We start from the raw sequence: 19,890 nt of genomic DNA, 5'->3' as shown, positions 1-19,890 counted from the left end.
GTGTGAATATATCAAAATTAAACCTATTTTTTGTCAGATCAGCAAAAAATATAATTTTTTTGATGTGCCACAGAATTTTATTAATTAGTTTGTGTGCCATGAGATGAAAAAGGTTAAAACTCACTGACTTACCTGATCACCTCGTTTCAGCCCTGCATCAGCAGCTTTGCTACTAGGTTCTACTCCTTCAACAAAAATACCAAATCCCTTCTCACTTCCTCCATTAAGGCTGAAATACAGCGGGGACTCCCGGGAGGCCTTTTGCAGCACAACCTGTCTCCACTTAGCCTTTGCAGCACATGCAATATTCAATAACCGCAGATGACCATTCATTTTCTAGACAGTAGAAAAGGGGAAAATGTATATAAATGTATGCATCTATTCCTACAGGCTTTTAAAAAAATCACCTAAAATTATTAGAACTGGAGCTATATTTGAAATACAGAGATAAGAACATGTAAGCTGGGGTAAATAAAACTGAAGAAGGCAGACTTCCACCCCAGAGTACTCTCAAGAATATCTCTTAATATTAAAACTTCTAAACAATCACAGGCTAGAAAATATTTAAAAGTGATTTCATTTAGAAGGGGATGACAAGAAAAGTATTCCTAATTTTCTAAACCTTCCATAATATTTACTGTACTATCTTGCTTATCTCCTGGCTGTTATATAAAGCCCTAATCTTTTTTAAACATTTATCTAAAACCTTATAGGACTTATAAGAATGTTACTCCTGTATTATTTTAGATCTTCTTTAAAATTAGTAATATTCTAATTTCCAGGTGCTAACACCAGTTTAATATTTGACTACTCTCAAATAGTGTAATATATATAAATCTCATGTCCATAACAAGAAGCTCAAGTTTTTTGAGGGTAGAGATCAAATCTTTTTTTTTAAAAAAATGTTTGTATTGATTTTTTGAGAGAGAGAGAAACACTGATGTGAGAGAGAAACCTCAATTGGCTGTCTCCCGCATGGTCCCTACTGGGGACCGAGCCCGCAACCCAAGCATGTACCCTGACCAGGAATTGAACCGGGACCTCTCAGTCCATGGGACGACACTCAATCCACTAAGCCACAATGGCCGGGCGGAACCAAGTATTATTTATACCTGTTCTGTCCTATATAACACCTTGAAGTATAAAGTAGAATTCCATAAACAACTAATAACTAGCTGATTACTGAAAAAAATATCCAATGATTGTAAGGTAACTTCAATTTTCCATTAGCCCCTTGAATATATAGATAGCACTGGAAGACCCAAATAATGGAGGCCTCTGTAACCTATTAATCAAGCCCCCCAGTTCTGTTCATTCTCCCCATTCTGCATAAAGCAGATGTGATGCTCAAAAGGCTACAGGAACCAAGAGGTAGAAAAAGGGAGAGAATTCTGCCAATTTCCCCCTCTATATGCAACTCAATTCAATTATACTCTATGAGTAATAACAATTCTTGAGCATTTGCTATGTGCTAGGTTTTTCAGACTGTTACATTCATTAGCTTATTATAATCCTCACAACATTTCCAATAAACTAGGGATGACTATAAAATGAGACAACTGAGACACAAAAGTTTAGTCAAGTTATCCAAGTTCACATATAGCAAGTAATGGATTTGGGGTGTTAATTCAGGCAATGACTCCTCAGCTGTATTATTATTTAATTCCTAAAACTGCAGTTGCTTGAAACAGACACCCTGATACAGTTCAAAATTTTATATCTAGTAGAGAGAATAAAATGGACTTATAAAGAGCTACTGTGAGCACCTTGAGGTGGCTATCTTAGGTGTTGGATATTTAGAATAATATCACATGCAGAAGGGAGACTTAGAAAGTCTAATGTAGATCTGATATATAAAATAGGCTTTGAAGGTTGCACAGAGTGTCAAATAGCAAGACTAGAAGAAGAGAATTCTTGCTTGAGAGAAGTGGAAAAGAACATACTGTAATCTGGTTGGCTACAATCAAGGGTGCATAGGAAAAAGGTTGAAAATGCAGATGAGGGACCTGAATATATGGGTGAGGAATTATTTTGGTAGGAAATACTTTTGGTTTATTGACAGAGAGTAATATTCATCTCATTTGTGCCTTAAAAACAATCTTTTGACCAGAAAGAATGGACTATAAGGAGACTAGAGCTAAAATTAGGAGAGTGAAGAAGAAATGGGTGAGAGAGAGAGACCATGGGAAATATGTGTATGCCTAAATCAGTGACCTAGGTGACTTCAGCAACTAACTGGACATCTTGGTCAGGGAATTCAAGGAAGAGAGGGGGACCACATATGCACCAGAGTTTATAAGCCTGGGTAACTGGGAGAAAACATTATCATTAGTCTTAAAGCAGAAACAGAAGAGTCAGGAGGATGCATGATGTTTGTTTGGGTTAGAGTGGCAGAGGATGAGGAGAAGAATAAAATAGATTTGGAACTTCTCAGAACAGACATTAGACACAGAATATTGATGAAAGCTATTCTGAATTGCTATTCTTCGAGAGAGTCGGGAAGGAATTCCTAAACACTATAAAAAAAGATAAATTCTTTTGAGCCTTACTGTATCTTCCAAATTTTTTTCAAATTCCTCCAGAAATTGAGTCATAGCAGGATCACCTTCAAAATCATTAAAATGATTATTTACCCATAATAATACAATCCGTGTTACCTGTGGAAACATGAAGGAGACAGTGTACTGTTATGAGGCATTCTTTCACAAAAGCAGATGCCAAAAGCATGTCCAAAACTGAGTTTTATGGCTAACCTCCTTCCCTCTTTCCCGACACAAAAGGTTATTCTAACAGAGCGACACGGTTTAGTTTGATCTTTTGTTTCCTTGGGTACACAAGTAACAGAGAGGTTAAGACTCTGTCCTCTGTGAGAAAACACAAGCCTGGATGTTAAGATGTAAGTACACAGGCTGTATATTTCAGATAGTATCTTAAAATGCAAGCTTCTAAGGACATGCAAACATATCAAGTGTTTCTAGAGCCAAGAACATGTTTAACCAAAATTATAACAAAAACAAATCTGAAACTTCATTTATAAATACTGTGAGTTTTCAAAATTGTAAACTCATTTTACTTTGTGCCATAAATTAACAGAAAAATTAAAAACTAAGAAATGGAATAATGTACCTAGCTAACAATATAAGCAATTTAAGTCATAAATGTTTTCAATTGTGACAGAATACACAGGAAATCCATCATTTAACAACTTTACATGTTGGCAGTTAGCACATTCACAGTGGTGTGCAACCATCACGACTACCTAGTTCCAGAACATTTTCATCACCCCATTCCTATTAAGCAGTTACCTCCCATTCTGGCCTCTCTCCACCCACTAGCAGCCACTAATTTGCTTTTCTGTCTCTGTGTATTAGTCTATTTTGGATATTTCATACAATATGTGCACTTTTGTGTCTGTTTCTTCATTCAGCATATTGTTTTCTAGGATCATACATGTATTTCATTCCTTTCTATGGCTAAATAATATTTCATTATATGGCTATACCACATTTTAATTTTTTTTAAATCCTCACTCAAGTATATTTTTCTATTTATTTTCAGATACAGTGGGAAGGAGGGAGGGAGAGAGAAACCTCGATGTGAGAGGGACACATCAACTGGTTGCCTCCCGTACAACCCTGACCAGGGCTGGGGATGAACTGTAACCAAGCTATGTGCCCTTGACTGGAATGGAACCTGAGACTCTGGTCTGTGGGAGGATGCTCTAACCACTGAGCAAAGCTGGCCAGGGCCCACATTTTAATTTTGATGAAGCTCAATTCATCTACTTCTCCCCATTGTTGCTATGCTTTAGGTATCATATCTAAGAAAACACTGCCAAATCCAAGGTCATGATTTTTGTACCTTCTTTTCTTCTAAGAGTTTTATAGTTTTAGCTCTTATATTTAGGACTCTGACCCATTTTGAGTTAATTTTATATATGGTGTAAGGTAAGGGTCCAACTTTGTTCTTTTGTATGTGGATATCTAGTTGTCTCTAAATCATTTTTGTTCATTCTTAGTACCCTTTATTTCCTCAGCAACCAAAGTAACTTTTTATAATTCCAGGGGGTAGAGGATAAACCTGTAGTTTTGGATACTTTAGTTTCCTAAACAATAGAATTCCAGTCCAGCTACATCTAACTTATTTCCTTTAAAATATAACTCAGACACACTAGGCTATTATGGCTCTAATTTTACGTTTCTTAAAATAACTGAATTCTACCAATTTGCAAGATATTATCAGTCGTTTCATTAAACGTATAAACGCCCCATGAAATAAAGTAAGATAATCTATTTAAAATAACAAACAACGTTTAATACAAAAAATACTCAAAGGTAGATTTAAATAAGTCACAGCAGATATAAATTAAGGTAAAAAGAACAACTGTTTTCAAATGATTATATAAATAAGAAAAATCAACATATTCTATTTTGGGGCTTACAGTCTAAGCCCTCTTGAAAAAAATTCTTACTTGGTGAACATTCTTTTTAAACTATTAATCAACTTTTTAAAAACTCCTTTAGAAACAATGAAATATTTTTGAGAAAGTTCAAAAATACTCTCATGTGGCAATCGTGTCTTCTGAATTTACAGCTACACCATAGCCTTATTTCAGTTTTTGTCTTTTAAGGCTCATATCCACTTTTAACATGCTATTTTTGTCATAAAAATAACTACACAGAGATATGTTAACACTGGCTCACTATTTTTTTAGGAAAATTGAATCTTATCAAAATAAAATGAACATTTATCAATTGTAAAAGGTTTTATAAGTAAAATTTAAAAGTTAAAATCACTTGCATGCCCTTTATATTTATAAAACCAACCTTATCCCTTAAGCTGTCAATTTTAAACCATTCCAATAGTTTGATCCCAACATCCAAAGGACTTTCAAGAAATGTCCTATAGGTTAATAGAAAATCTTCTATGTAAGTTGGGTCCACAATAGAATGCTCTTCTATTAAATGCATGATGAGACGCTCAGGTGTTGCCTAAAAATCCAAGGACAAAAAAGATTAGAAAATAAACAAAGAGCTCAAAAACCAAAGAACTCGTATTAATCACTTCCCTTTGTAACCACTCCATTAGACAAGTCCTCAAAGAAGAGTTTCACCTTTAAAACACTTAGCTCTGGAATTAGGTAGTCTCTATAGGTTGTAATCCATCAGTGCCCAGAAGTTTAGAGAGAAAAGGCAGAGGATTAAAATGTAGTCAGCAGCAGCTGTTTTTATTGGCATTTCATCACAATAGGGATTTTGAACTTCACTGATTTACCTCTGGTGTAGACTGTTACTGCTAATTATACTGCAATGGATGGATGTAATGATGACTCTCAAGGCAACAGAAGGAGGAGATGAAGAGTTAAATTTTTTTAAAAAACCAAAAAAACCCACAAAACCAGGACAAAACAAAATAACTTTCCTCCAAATTAATTTAATCATGCAAATTCTCTTCTGCCTCAGGTTACAGGAACAACATACCAGCTCAAGATAGCATATTTTATTGTTGTTACTTCCCAGAACAGAAGTTTCCTCTTCTAGTTTCTCCATGCTAGTTCACCATCTTGAGAGGAACCAGAAGTTCTAGAATTTTTACATTAACTCAGAGTTTTAACTGCTTGCCTGTCTCCAAATTTATAAAAAGAAATATAAACCACATTTATCTACTGCTCATCTTTGAGCTTCTAAGTCAATGTTAAAATTAGCTTTGCAGCTTTTTCAAAAGTAGGTACACAGAACAAATATAGAAATAAACCAGATGTTAAGCCAAATATAAAAACCCAACTGCTGTCCATCACCTCAAATTATAATGTTTCATTCATCCAAACATTTCATGGGTCAGAATAACTGTATAGAAAACATATGCCAATAATAACAATATATGTAGCTAAGCTAAGAATTAATTTTCTTAAAGTACCTACTTCTAACAGTGTATGCAAATCATTCCTCTAGCAGGAAGTCAAAAGTAAGGCTCTTCATACAACAAATTTAAAGGACAAGGCAACCTCATGTCATTCCCAATCTTCTCCCACCCTCCAAAACACTCTATGAGTACCAAACTGGGTATATCATTTAGGCCAATCATGACGTGAAGTCACTTAAATCTGGTTCTTAGATCATGTTTGTATAGCTAAGTTATGAGTGGAAATCAACATGTTAAAGAAAGGCCATTATTCTGAGGGGCTAAATCACTGATTTTCTTTTTTTTTTTTTTTGGTATGTGCCCCTGGTGGGAACCGAACCCGGGACTATCTGGTTCACAGGCCGATGCTCCAACCACTGAGCCAAACTGGCCAGGGCTAAATCACTGATTTTCAACCAGTGTGGCACAGAATTTTTAAAACATGCAGTACTGTCCTGGCCGGTTTGGCTCAGCAGTTACAGCGTCGGCCTGTGGTCCAGAGAGACCCGGGTTCGGTTCCCGCTAAGGGCGCATACCTCGGTTGCAGTTTGTCCCAGGCTATGGTTGGTCGTGCGGGTGGCAGCCACTTGATGTGTCCCTTTCACGTCGATGTTTCTCTCTCTCTCTAAAAATCAATAAAGGAAAAAAAAAAAGTATGGTCTTCATCCGTTTAGATCTTTAAAATAAAACATGCAGTACCTCACTACTGAGTTGGGGGCACTGAATACTTCTCCCTCAGACTGTCAAATAAATAAATGACAACAGCCAATCACAACAGCTGGATGGTGTGAATGAATTAAAACTACACCTTTTTTTTGTCAGATCGGCAAAAAATATATATTTTTTTGTGTGCCGCAGAATTTTAGTAATTAGTTTATATGTGCCATAAGATGAAAAAGGTTGAAAATTGCCGGCAGGATACTTGTAGAGAACAGACTGGCTAAATCACTCAAGACAGGAAAGCTGTGGAGACTAGGCTATATATTTAAAACTTTATATAAAGATGAGTCCCACAGTCATGCAAAGGCATGTCACTGAGGTGCTCAATAGCATCCAGTAAGCTGGGATGCTGGGAGACAGAGTGTATAGAGTTGGCAGGCGAAGGAGATGGCTGGCATGTAGAGTTTGGTTACTATGAGCAAATAAGTAACTATACAGAACTCTTTTTATAAAGAGCCACTGATGGGGAAGGTATTTAGAAATATGGAAAGTAAAGGCTAGAAAAAACTGGTATAGTTCTAGAATAGGAAGTATTGAACTCAAGATTGTTACAGATAAGAGGGAGAGAGATACAAAAGTTATAGATGTGTATGTATTTATAGTTAAAACATACATATAGCCCTGGCCGGTTTGGCTCAGCAGTTGGAGTGTCGGCCTGCGGTCCCGAGAGACCCAGGTTTGGTTCCCGCTAAGGGCAAGTACCTCGGTTGCAGTTTGTCCCTGGCCCTGGTTGGGTCATGCGGGTGGTAGCCACTCGATGTGTCCCTTTCACGTTGATGTTTCTCTCTCTCTCTCTCTCTCTCTCTCTCTCTCTCTCTCACCCTCCCACTCTATCTGAACAAAAAATGGAAAAATGTCCTCAGTAAGGATAAAAACCAAAAAACAAAAAAATCATAGATATATTTCCTAGCTCTGTCTGAGGAGAGGCTCAGTGGCAATGAATAGAGATAAGTGTACAGATATTGGTTTTCAAATGCTATCCTCCACTCGAAGGATCCAGGGAACTCTAAAGAAATGGATGATTCCGCCCTGGCCGGTTTGGCTCAGCGGTTAGAGCGTCGGCCTGCGGTCCTGAGAGACCCGGGTTCGGTTCCCGCTAAGGGCGCGTACCTCGGTTGCAGTTTGTCCCCGGCCCTGGTCGGTCGTGCGGGTGGCAGCCACTCGATGTGTTCCTTTCACATCGATGTTTCTCTCTCTCTATCTGTTCCTCTCTCTCCCTCCCACTCTACCTGAACAAAAAATGGAAAAATGTCCTCGGGTGAGGATAAAAAAAAAAAAAAAAAAAAAAAAGAAATGGATGATTCCAACCCTGGCCAGTTTGGCTCAGCTTTTAGAGCGTCAGCCAGCGGACCAGGGAGTCCCAGGTTCGGTTCCCGCTAAAGGCACATACCTAGGTTGCAGTTTGTCCCTGGCCCTGGCTGGGGTCATGTGGGTGGCAACCAGTCGATGTGTCTCTGTCACATCGATATTTCTCTCTTTCTTCTTCCCTCTCTCCCTCTTGTTCTATCTGAAAAATAAATGCAAAAAGATGTTCTCGGGTGAGGATAAAAAAAAAAAAAGAAATGGATGATTCCAAAGCCAAAACAGAACTGTAAGACAAACCTGGAACATCTTGTTTTGCCAGATAATAAGAAAATTATCAAAAAATGATGGGGGCCCTGGCCAGTTTAGCTGAGCGGTTAAAGCGTCGGCCTGCGGTCCTGAGAGACCCGGGTTTGGTTCCCGCTAAGGGCATGTACCTTGGCTACAGTTTGTCCCCGGCCCTGGTTGGGTCGTGTGGGTGGCAACCACTCGACATGTCCCTTTCACGTCGATGTTTCTCTCTCTCTCTCTCCCTCCCACACTCTATCTGAACAAAAAATAGAATAAATGTCCTCGGGTGAGGATAAAAAAAAAAAAAATGATGGGGACATGGGAAAAGGGTATAGGAGTCAGCCTTAAGAGTCTCACTGGCCTACTCTGGGACAGTTTAACCATCACAACAACACTGAAGGTAAGGGAATATAACAAATGAGTTCATACCAATTAAATTAATGGGGGAGAAGAGAATGCTCATCCTTATAGTAGAATAACAATTAATGTGGAAAAAAATAATGGAAATAGAAAATCACCATTTCAGGCAGTAGTAGCCAATGGAAGTAAGAATGGTGGATAGAGCCCGGCCAGTGTGGCTCAGTGGATGGAGCATCGTCCCATGGACTGAGAGGTCTGGGTTCGATTTCCGGTCAGGCACACACCAGGTTGCAGGCTCGATCCCCAGTGGGGGGCATGCAGGAGGTAGCCGATTGATGTCTCTCTCTCACATTGATGTTTCTATCTCTCTCTCCCTTCCTCGTGTCTAAAAAAAATCAATATTAAAACAACATGTTTAAAAAAAGAATGGTGGATAGAGATTTGCAGGACATATTGCCACTATCCCAGACCATCTCTCCTCAAATACTCATCAATTACAAAGGGTAAATGGTAACTTTTGAAGAAACTTGCAAACAGGCACCAACATGACCAGGTGATTAAGGTGGTGGGACAGGCTGACATGATGTGCTCCCTGGTATGATGCACTGAGAAGAGCACACCATTTATATAGAATTCCTGCCAGAAATGCATGACTTGAGTCTTTCCATGAGGAAACACTAAATAATCCAGGCTAAGGGTCATACTACAGATTATGGAGTCTGTATTCTTCAAAACTACCAAGAATATAAACAGAGAAAGACTGTTCTTGAAGTAGAATGAAGTGACATGACAACTAAATGTAACTGTGTTTCCAGATGAGATCTTGGATCAGAAAGGAAAAAGAGCCATTGCTGGGATAGTTGCTGAACATTTAAATAGGGTCTGTGGGCTAAAAAATTTTACATTTTGTCAATGCTCATTTCCTAACTTGAAGGATTCTATGGTATTTACCTAGGAGAGTGATCTTATTTTTAGGAAATACAAACTGGAATATTTAGGAGTGATAAGGCATCTCATTAGCGGATTGTTCTCAACGGTTCAAAAAAAGACTGCTGATAAGGAGAAATGTAGTGAAATGTTAACACTCAGGGAATCTGAGTCAGGGAGCTCTCTGTACATTTGAAATTATTTAAAAATAAAGTAAAGCCCTGGCTGGTTTGGCTCAGCGGTCAGAGCGTCGGCCTGAGGAATGTAGAGTCCCGGGTTTGGTTCCCGCTAAGGACATGTCCCTGGCCCCAGTTGGGGTCGTGTGGGTGTTAACCAGTCTATGTGTCTCTCTCACATCGATGTTTCTCTCTCTTCCCCCCTCTATCCTTCCTGCTTTATCTGAAGATAAATGCAAACATGTCCTCGGTGAGGATAAAATAAAGTATTAAAAAAGATAACCAAAGGCAATCTACCCATATGTTCATCTTTTCTATATACAAACCTTAACACTTAACAGTTTATAAAAAGAAAAGATAGCATTAAGGAATAAACTGACTTCTGAGGAAGAACCGATCTGACATCAGTCCCTCATATTATTAAATAAGCGACTACATTTGTAACACATTTACTTATTTTGATTAACTTGGATTAACCAGGATTAACTTGAAAAGAGAAACAGTCATACATTTATTTCCTCCCTTACAACTATGATTGCCCTATTTTCTGTCTAGAGGGCTTTAAAGAGACAGGAGAGTGAGCGAGTGGTGGGAGGACAAGAGGGTAAGGGGTAGAAGAGAGATTGAGTTAGAGAAGGGAAAACATTATAGGCATCAATACTCATGACTCTACAATGTGCTAATGTTTTTTATTTACTTCATTTAGCCCAAATAAAGCCGTTCATATCATCCCCATTTGCAGATCAGACAAATGAGAGGTTCAGAGAAGTTAATGGCTATTTCAATATTAGGATCCACTAAGCACTCTGCATCTTCATCTAGGATTCCTTATACCTTTATGGTTGGTCCTTTCATTTTCTGTTGTTTCTAAATATTGCTGCCTTTGATGAAATTAACTCTCATTATCAATGGATCATAAAATGAATTTAAGAAGAAAAACTTTGACCAGTACACCCTAAAATAATATCCCATCCATACTTATATTAAATAGCAATGTCACCCATCATCATTAAACTGTGTAAAAATCAAATTCATAAAAAACAAAAAGAACTAACACAGTTATTTAAATTAGATTTCAGTTAGTGAATTATCTTGCACTATGTACTCAAAAAGTGGTTCAAAGTCTTCTAGTCAAGATGAAAGCTTTCTTCTATCAGTGACTAGAACAGTAAGTTAAAAACACCCACCTTGATTACAATGTGTCCTTTTCTGGTTCCACTCCGATCTAGTTCACGGTGCTCATGCACCATAACAATTTCTCCCTCTTCTTCAACTTTATGGGTATTTTTTTCTACATGATTTAAAATTCTCCAATAATCCTGCTGGGCTATGCAGACAAACTGTTCAAGAATAATATGGGGACAATTAACAAATCTATAGTACATAAATATATCACTATGCACTAAGGCAGAGCACAAAGGTAAGAAACCAAGTGGCATCAGTTCTTTTTTATTCAATCCCTTTAATTCTTAATAAAAATCAAGATAAAATAAGTAATTCACACAGTAAGAGACCAAGAAGTTTTTGATTTTGAATTCTGTTCTAAAAGGAGAAGTGAACTACTCTAAAAACTGACACTATGCAAAGAAAACATGAAGCGGGAGTTAGAAACAATTCAGTAGTTCCTATTTCTTTCCTTTATTTAAAAAGAAAGAAAGAAATGAGCTGGCTAGTATCAGGTAGAAATTTTTAAAAACCAGCATTTGGTACATCCTCTTTAAAAAGTTTACAATTTGTTCAAGTTCACAAACATGACATAAAATCTAATTTCCTTTAGTAACTGTGAGCTTTGGAAACTTGAAATTTTCAAATAAAGCTATTTTATTTTACGGAAGGAAAAACAGGCTCAGCCATTTTAAGTCAACGAATAAGAGTGCATGACCACAGAGAGAAGCTTACCTGACAATCATCTACTTTAGTCTTAACAACTCCATGCATGTATTGCTTATCCAGAGTAGGCGTAATTCCAAAACTATTTCCCATAAAGAGATTTTCAACTTTTCCATCTGAATGGCTGATTTCTACAGTGCCATTTAAAATAACATACCATGAGTCAAGCTACAGAGAAAAAGACAGGTTTTAAGACTCTTTTGAAAAAATGATAGTTATATGTAAACTTTGAAAAATAATCAATATACAACTTGTATAACTTAAAAAAGAAAAGGGAAGATCTGATTACATTACTAAATACTGTCTGTAACACCTGATGTCTATGAAAACAATCAAGGTTATTTTACTCATCTTCTTTTAGTGAATTCAGGTACTTTCATATAATTGACCAAATAATGTAATGGTTAAGACCACAGCTCTTGGAATCTGAGTCCAGACCCTAACGGTGACTGGTTGAGTGACTTTGGGCAAGTTATTTAACCTCTGGACCTCAGTTTTGCTACCGCTAAAATGGGCATAATAGTACCTATTATAGAACTTAATGAGTTTATACATATTAAGTGTTTAGAACGGTGCCTGGCATACAGCAAGCATTGAAAAAAAAAAAAAAAGAAAGAAAAGTAGCTAGTAATTAACTCAGAAAGACTACTAAAAGCCTGAATTTTAAGACACATCTACTAAAGTAATGTTCATATCTAATAAAACAGTATTCAAAGTTTCTCCTAATGTTAAGAAAACACTGCCTTCACTTAATGCTTGAAGGAGATACTGTCTAAAGGTCTACACTGTATCAATGAAAGCCATTTATTATTGTATCTACACTCTAAAGATACAATAAAATTCTCATTTAGTATTCCTCTTCTTAACCTAAATTTTCAAGTTTTAAGGTGATTTAAAGGAAATATGAATTATCAATTCTGAAGGATAACCACTAGCAATAAAAAATATTTTTCAGAAGTGTGCTTTTCAAAAAATTTATTTTTTGTTAATCCTCACCTGAGGATATTTTTTCCCTTGGTTTTGAGAGAGAGTGAAAAGGAGGGAGGAATGTCAAGAAAGTCAAAGAGAGAAAGAAAAAGACTGAAAAACATCGAGGTGCCCTGGCCGGTTTGGCTCAGTGGTTAGAGCATTGGCCTGCAGTCCAGAGAGACCTGGGTTTGGTTCCCGCTAAGGGTACAAACCTCGGTTGCAGTTGTCCCCAGCCCTGGTTGGGTCGTGTGGGTGGCAGCCACTCTATGTGTCCCTTTCACGTCGATGTTTCTCTCTCTCTCTCCTTCCCTCCCACTCTACCTGAACAAAAAATGGAAAAATGTCCTCGGGTGAGGATAAACAAAAAAAAGAAAAAAAGAAAAATATCGATGTGAGAGACACATCATTGGATGCCTTCCACACACACACCCTGAGCAGGGCCGGGGACCGAACTTTCAACTCAGTTATGTGCCCTTGATCAGGAATTGAAACCTGCCACCCTTCAGTGCATGGGCCAATGCTATAAATGCTTTTTGAGAGACTCTGTAGGTATGTGCCCTGACCAGGAATCGAACTAGCGACCTCTTGGTGCATGGGTCGATGCTCAACCACTGAGCCATACTGGCCAGACCTGATAAACATTTTAATCAATAATAATGATATAATAAATATATGCATAGAATAATGATTAAGAATTTTTTAAAAGTCTTACAACTTATTTTGAAAAGTAAAAACAAATGTGGTTGAATAAATATTATCTATTAAACATTTATTATTCTGTGCAAGGTCCACTGCTAGAAAATCAAAATTAAGATAAAGTACATAAAGTAAAAACATCTCTTAAGAAATTAAACTACTCCAAACTTAGCATTCACTTTTTAAAAGTGTATACATTTTAAATCAGGATTTACGAAAGTTTATGGAAATTATATTATTCTAAAAATTACCTCCCATATTACATAATGTGTACCATTATATCTATTAACCTACCTCTTGTCCATCTTCAAGAATAATAGCTCCAGCCTGCTCTACTACTTCAAAAATCATCACTGAGCAGAGTTCTCTCCTTACACTCATGGTCATGTTTGCAAAAGCAGGGAGCTGGTGCATAAACTCCAGTAATTGTTCTATTAAAAAACAGAAATTGTAGTACAGAGACCGTATCAAGGACTACACTCTAAAGATACAATAAAATTTAGAATTCAATGCCTAATTTCCCAATGAACTTATGAATGTATGCTACTAAACTAGAGAAACCAAGGCACAAGATGACTGTTGGTTAAAAATATCAGTTATTTGGTTAATAGATAGATGTATTTGAACTCACATGGAATTTTAGGTACATTGGAAAACACCAGAACTCACAACCTCTAGACAGAACCAGGAAATTACACAGATCTGAATGAGGCTGGAGAGTTTATCTAATTTTCCTAGAATGCGATGCGATTCCACAGTGGTTAGTATAGTGGTGTCCTTAGAACAGATTAGTGAAAAAGCATTTTATTTTGTTCTTACTGGGCAAGAGTTTTTAAGAAAAATGTTATTAATAAATGGCAAAATTAAATTAGAGATAACAAATGCAAAATCTTTCAAAGTAATAGAAGGTAACTCTCTTTAACCAACAAATGTTTAGGAATGCCTGCCTTAGGCCATTCCCTGGTATAAACACATGAGTAATACACATAAATATAAGGAAGCAACCCATATAAGCAGTCAGTTAAGGCTGGAACAGAAATAACTGTAAGTTGATATCCACCCACAGACAACCGGGAGTTAGTTATATTTCAATTTTTTAAAAGCTTTGTGAAAATAGCATAGTATATCTTTATCATAAAAAAATGTACTTTCAGTTTCTATCCAGGTAATAGTCACAACATGAACCTAAATTGCAGGTTGCTTAACTATATGTCATTAGAGTGGCAAGGAATGTGCAAATGTATTGATCTTTATTAACATAGATTATGATTATTAGTACCATCATCTTCTGATTAAAACATCAGCAATATGACTGCTATAACAGAAAAATCTAGAATAAAACCTTAATTGAATCATAACAATATATAACGACACTAATCTTTGTCTTTAAAGATAGCATTAGGATCTTTAGTATTATTTAACCCCCAAAGTATAGTAACTACTTCGGAAAAAAAAATCCAGGTTTAACCAAAAATTATATATATATATATATCTTTTCAAGCTAGAGAAGTAAAAATATGATTTTTGATAACAAAAAAATTTTTAAAAGCTAATTCAGACATTGGGCACTGATGTACTATGTTTTAAATGTCTTATAAGCATGAAGGGGGAAATCATGTTAATGTAATCAAAGCTTTTATTTTATAAATCTGGACAGCCAGGATATGAGTGAGGGTGATTTGGTGTCCCCTCCCTCCCTCACAGCTCCATGAGCATCCCTCCCAAAACTGCACGCTTCTTTGAAGAGGATGACCTTCTCCAATAGAGGACTGCTCTTTGGTCAAAAGCATACAAGTAGCTGTGCTCCCCTGATAGACCCTCTAAACAGGCTCTCAAATTTGGGCAGCCAGCCTCAAAGATGGCCCTAAATGATCCCTCCCTCTTGAAATTTATGTCCTCGTGCATCCCCCTCCTATATTACATGACGGTTGCTCTGTGTGACAAACAGAACTTGGAAGAAGTAATGATATGTCACTCTGGAAGCCAGATGATAGAAGACATTATGGCACCTGCCTTACTCTCGCTTGGATTACTTGCTTTGGGTAAAGCCAACTGCCTTGTTTTGAGGACATTTAAGCAGCCTCTGGAGAGGCACACGTGAGGACTTCAGGTCTTGTCCAAAAGCCATGTCAATAGCCATGTTGGAAACAGGTCCTCTAGCTTAGTCCAGCAAAACCTCAGATGATTTCAACATTCTCATTACAACCTTATGACCCAGAGCCAGAACCACTCATCTAGGCTGCTCCTGAATTCCTGATCCAGAAAAAGTATGAGAAAGTGAATGTGTGTTGTTTTAAGTCACGAAGTTTTAGGGTAATTTGTTATGCAACAACAGGTAACTATATCTAAATTAAACTATAAAATTGTTATTGTGAACAGCTTTTTATGTATTTTTTACCAATGTCATCATCAGTTTTGTCTGCAGGTTCTTTTTCAAGACATTCTCGAACAAGATCTCGCCCCTGCAGTGGATCTGTTCGATCAATCTCTTCATCTTCCTCTTCTTCATCTTCAGAATCAACAGGTCCTTCTGGAAGACGTGTTAAATCTACATCTCCTACTTCACTTTCCGTAGCCTATAGAAAGAAACCTTCATTACTTTTCATGTTATAAAAATCATATGACACAGTCTGAGTTAATTAAAACTATCCCTCAATACCAAATATAATAAAGAATTAGGCAATATTGTACGTTGTATCAAAAACAAAATGATACTTATTTATAAAAAGATTTCTCTCTGCCTAAAATACAGTTTCATCATTCCATGGCATGACATCTAGGTGATAAATCTTACCTGGTAAATATAAAATGGTTAGGAGACTCAAATATCACTACATGTTTTAATACCTGTTTTCCAACACTTATTTTTCTTTATTTAAAAATTTATTTTTTATTTCTACTGATTTTTAGAAAGAGAGGAAGGGAGAATAGAAAGAGAAACACGGACGTGAAAGAGAACCTCCTGCATGCCCCCTACTGGGGATCGAGCTCACAATCTGGGCATGTGCACTAACCAGGAATCGAACTGGTGAACTCTTGATGCGTGGGTTGATGTTCAACCACTGAGCAACAGTTGTATTTCTTAAAAGTGCATTTCCTAAAACATGAGGTGCAGGAAAGGTAAAGACAGTTTGCCAACAATCATTTTATGAGAACTTATGAATTTACACTGGGTGTTGTAAATAAAATATCATTCTTTTATCACTGATGTTTAGAGTCTAACAGGGTAAGTAATCATGTAAATTAAGAACAGAAGTATAAAACAGGTAAAGAGTAGTACTGAAAAGTGCTAAAACAGACCAACTGTGAAGGACTAAACAAATACTCATGACTTCCCAATACCTTACTTAAATCTAATATTGTGTCAATTGAGAAGAACAGAGATTATTCTAACCAATCTTTAATATAAACTTATATTTACAACCTCAACTCTGGAAACATTAGTCTCAGATACTTGTAAAGAAACTAGCAGATTTTTTTAAAAAAACCTGTAAATTTAAATATCATTCATAGAAAATAATGAAGACGTCTTTTAGGAAATAAAATTGTCCTGAAGTGGATTACTTGGTAATATTTCTAAGTATTACACTCACTTGATACATATCAATAAAAAAGCATGAATACTGAAGCAGTTACAGAGAAAAATGAGTTGAACAAAATCTTCAAATATTTAAGTTGCATCTCCTGTATCGAACATTTGCTGTTTTGTTGCCCAGATCTTCCTTCTTTTTTAAAAAAATCCTTGCCTGAGGATACTTTTTTCCATTTATCTTCAGATAGAGTGGGGGACAGAGAGAGATAAGGTATGAGAGAGAGAGACAGACAGACAGACAAACACATCAATTGGTTGGTTGCCTCCCGCACGACCCCGACCAGGGCCAGGGACAGAAGCGCAACTGAGTTATGCGCCCCTGACCGGAATTGAACAATTCTTTGGTTGGTGGGCCGACACTCTACCGCTGAGCCAAACTGGTCAGGGCGAGGATCTTCTTCTTTTAGGGAATTGCTGTTCTTCTCTAATTTAACAGAGAGATTACAGTGGAGAACAGTGCTCTGTCCCTGGCTATATAAACTAAGACAGAAAGACCTCTTGTCTGGACTTTTATAATTGGAATTGGAGGGCAGAGTGTCCTTTTCCTCTGCTGAATTAGAAGAGTGTGATGCAGAGCAGCTTATAGCCATATGGGAAAGCCTTTCTATGGTTGGAGAAAATGTAAGTAATAGGTAGAGAAAGGGGCAAGGGAATTGGAAGTACACTAAACAAGAGAGGCAGACAGAAAAACAGAGACAGACAGAAAGACACAGAGCAACAAAGCAACAGAAATAGAGCATGCACGACAGAGATAGAAAGGGCATGGCACAAAGACCATCTGTGACAGAAAGTAGCACAGGAGAGAGGGAGGAAGAACAAGCAAGCTACCAGGAGCCAAAGGACTAGAGAGACAGATAGGCAGAGACACCCGCAAGTTTCCAGGTTCCCTGAGGCCAGAGCTGCCTCTGCTTTCTCTGTGGATCAATAAATTTTACCCTTTCTGGCTGTTGTTAATTAAGTTAAGACTGATACCTGCAACTGAAAGAGTCCTAATTTGTTTTCTAAGATTCTGTTTTATACTTCCTTTGGATTTCTGCACAGCTTTAAGAAACAATTAGTTTAAACCAAATTAAATACCCAATTTGAGAGCTATAAGATTAATCTGTTAAGGATTGTATAGGAACAACCCTACCTCATGACTAGTATGCTCTCCTGAGTTATTTTCCGGCTATGGAACTTCAGAGTTTTAGTGGAGCATATTTCTAAATAATATATATTCAGAACCATAAGCTTGCTAGCAGATTACAATCCCTTTTCAAAGACGGTAGTTTCAATTTAAACATGTGTAAACACTAACATGACTTTTTCAAAAGTCGAATTTATTTACATACACTGATTTTAATCCAAGAAACTAGTGTTAAAAAAACTAAAGCAGTGCCATGGCCGGGCTGGCTTAGCGGTTAAAGCGTCGGCCTTCGGACCAGAGAGTCCTGGGTTCGGTTCCCGCTAGGGACACGTACCACGGTTGCAGTTTGTCCCCGGATGGGGTCGTGTGGGTGGCAACCACTCAATGTCTCTCTCACATCGATGTTTCTCTCTCTCTTTTCCTCCCTCTCTCCCTCCGGCTCTGTCTGAAGATAAATGCAAAAATGTCCTCGGGTGAGGATTAAAAAACAAACAAATAAAAAAAAACTAAAGCAGTATTTCCTACACAAGTTTATTTTATTTTTCAGAATACATAAGCTCATCTCTGGAATAGCCCTTTTCTACTTTATTAATTATTAAGAACAATTTACCTTGTAAATTTAGGTTTTTTAAAATATGTTTTTACTGCCCTGGCCAGTTTGGCTCAGCGGTTAGAGCGTCGGCCTGCGGTCCGGAGAGACCCGGGTTCGGTTCCCGCTAAGGGCACGTACTTCGGTTGCAGTTTGTCCCCGGCCCTGGTTGGTCATGTGGGTGGCAGCCACTCGATGTGTCCCTTCACGTCGATGTTTCTCTCTCTCTCTCCCTTCCTCTCTCTCTCTCCCACTCTATTTGTACAAAAAAATGGAAAAATATCCTCGGGTGAGGATAAAAAATAAAAAAATAAAAAAATAAAATAGGTTTTTACTGATTTTTTTAGAGAGAGAAGAAGGGAGAGAGAGACAGAAACACTGATATGAGAGAGAAACATTGGTCAGGGATTGAACCAGGACCTCCCAGTCCATGGGATGATGAATTAACCACTGAGAAACACTTGCCAGGCTAAATTTGGGTTCTTAAACCATCCTGTCCTCATCTTTTTTTTTTTTCTTATCCTCACCCGAGGACATTTTTTCATTTTTTGTTCAGATAGAGTGGGAGGGAGAGAGAGAGAGAGAGAAAACCATCCACGTCAAAAACCACACATCGAGTGGTTGCCACCCACACGACCCAAGGATGGCTGGGGGTTAAAATGCAACCGAGGCACGTGCCCTTAGCAGGAACTGAACCCAGGTCTCTCTGGACCGCAGGCCGATGCTCTAACTGCTGAACCAAACCGGCCAGGGCCTCATCTTAATCTCAGGTTTTCATCCCCAGATTATTTCAACCTAGTCTCATTCTCACCTTTTAGATTAAGTCAGATCAAAAGATGATAGCTCAAAACAAAAAGGCAAGATGCAAGTCAGTTACGTGACCAATAGAAAAGGATTATAATCTGCCTGAGAAGTAAAGACATTTAAGAAAACAGCTCTTTAAAGAGAATGGAAGTCACGGGTAGGAATTGGGAGAAGACTACTAAAAGAACTCTTTTAGGGAACTTTTAAGGCCATGTGCAAACAAAAAAATTTAATCTATTCTTACAACTTCTCTTACCTGTAGTTTTTCAAAGTAGGATATAATAAAAAAGATAAATAAAATTAGTTATGAGAACATACTAAACTGGTAAAATGTAAACAGCATACAAGAGAAATATGGTGCCAAGGTAAGAATTAAGAATAAAAAAATAAAAAACAGTGGCTAAAAGCATGCTAGGAAATCAAAAAGATTTTGGTATTCTAAAAGTAAGTAAATAGCCTGGCCAGTTTTGCTCAGTGGTTAGAGCGTCAGCCCATGGACAAAAGGGTCATGGGTTTGATTCCTGGTAAGGGGATGTAACCTGGGTAG

At 37.4% G+C, this 19,890-nt stretch overlaps 1 protein-coding gene across 24 annotated transcripts in view; it reads right to left on the bottom strand.

Moving 5' to 3' along the window:
* The window catches only part of RAPGEF6 (Rap guanine nucleotide exchange factor 6), a 234,376-nt gene that overhangs the window by 74,773 nt on the left and 139,713 nt on the right, over positions 1–19,890 (bottom strand). For 23 of the 24 annotated variants that reach the window (XM_036281928.1, XM_036281948.1, XM_036281931.1 and 20 more), the window contains 7 exons: positions 15,631–15,808; positions 13,527–13,663; positions 11,577–11,735; positions 10,865–11,017; positions 4,827–4,991; positions 2,550–2,657; positions 133–336 (listed from right to left, as the gene is read on the bottom strand). In XM_036281928.1, the coding sequence (XP_036137821.1) occupies positions 133–336; positions 2,550–2,657; positions 4,827–4,991; positions 10,865–11,017; positions 11,577–11,735; positions 13,527–13,663; positions 15,631–15,808 (1,104 nt within the window). The remainder of the gene's footprint in view (positions 1–132; positions 337–2,549; positions 2,658–4,826; positions 4,992–10,864; positions 11,018–11,576; positions 11,736–13,526; positions 13,664–15,630; positions 15,809–19,890) is intronic. The other variant, XM_036281929.1, reaches the window with a different exon arrangement.

Source organism: Molossus molossus, unplaced genomic scaffold (assembly GCF_014108415.1).
Source record: "Molossus molossus isolate mMolMol1 unplaced genomic scaffold, mMolMol1.p scaffold_m16_p_4, whole genome shotgun sequence".
NCBI lineage: Eukaryota > Metazoa > Chordata > Mammalia > Chiroptera > Molossidae > Molossus > Molossus molossus.
This window is presented reverse-complemented; position numbering and strand designations above follow the sequence as displayed.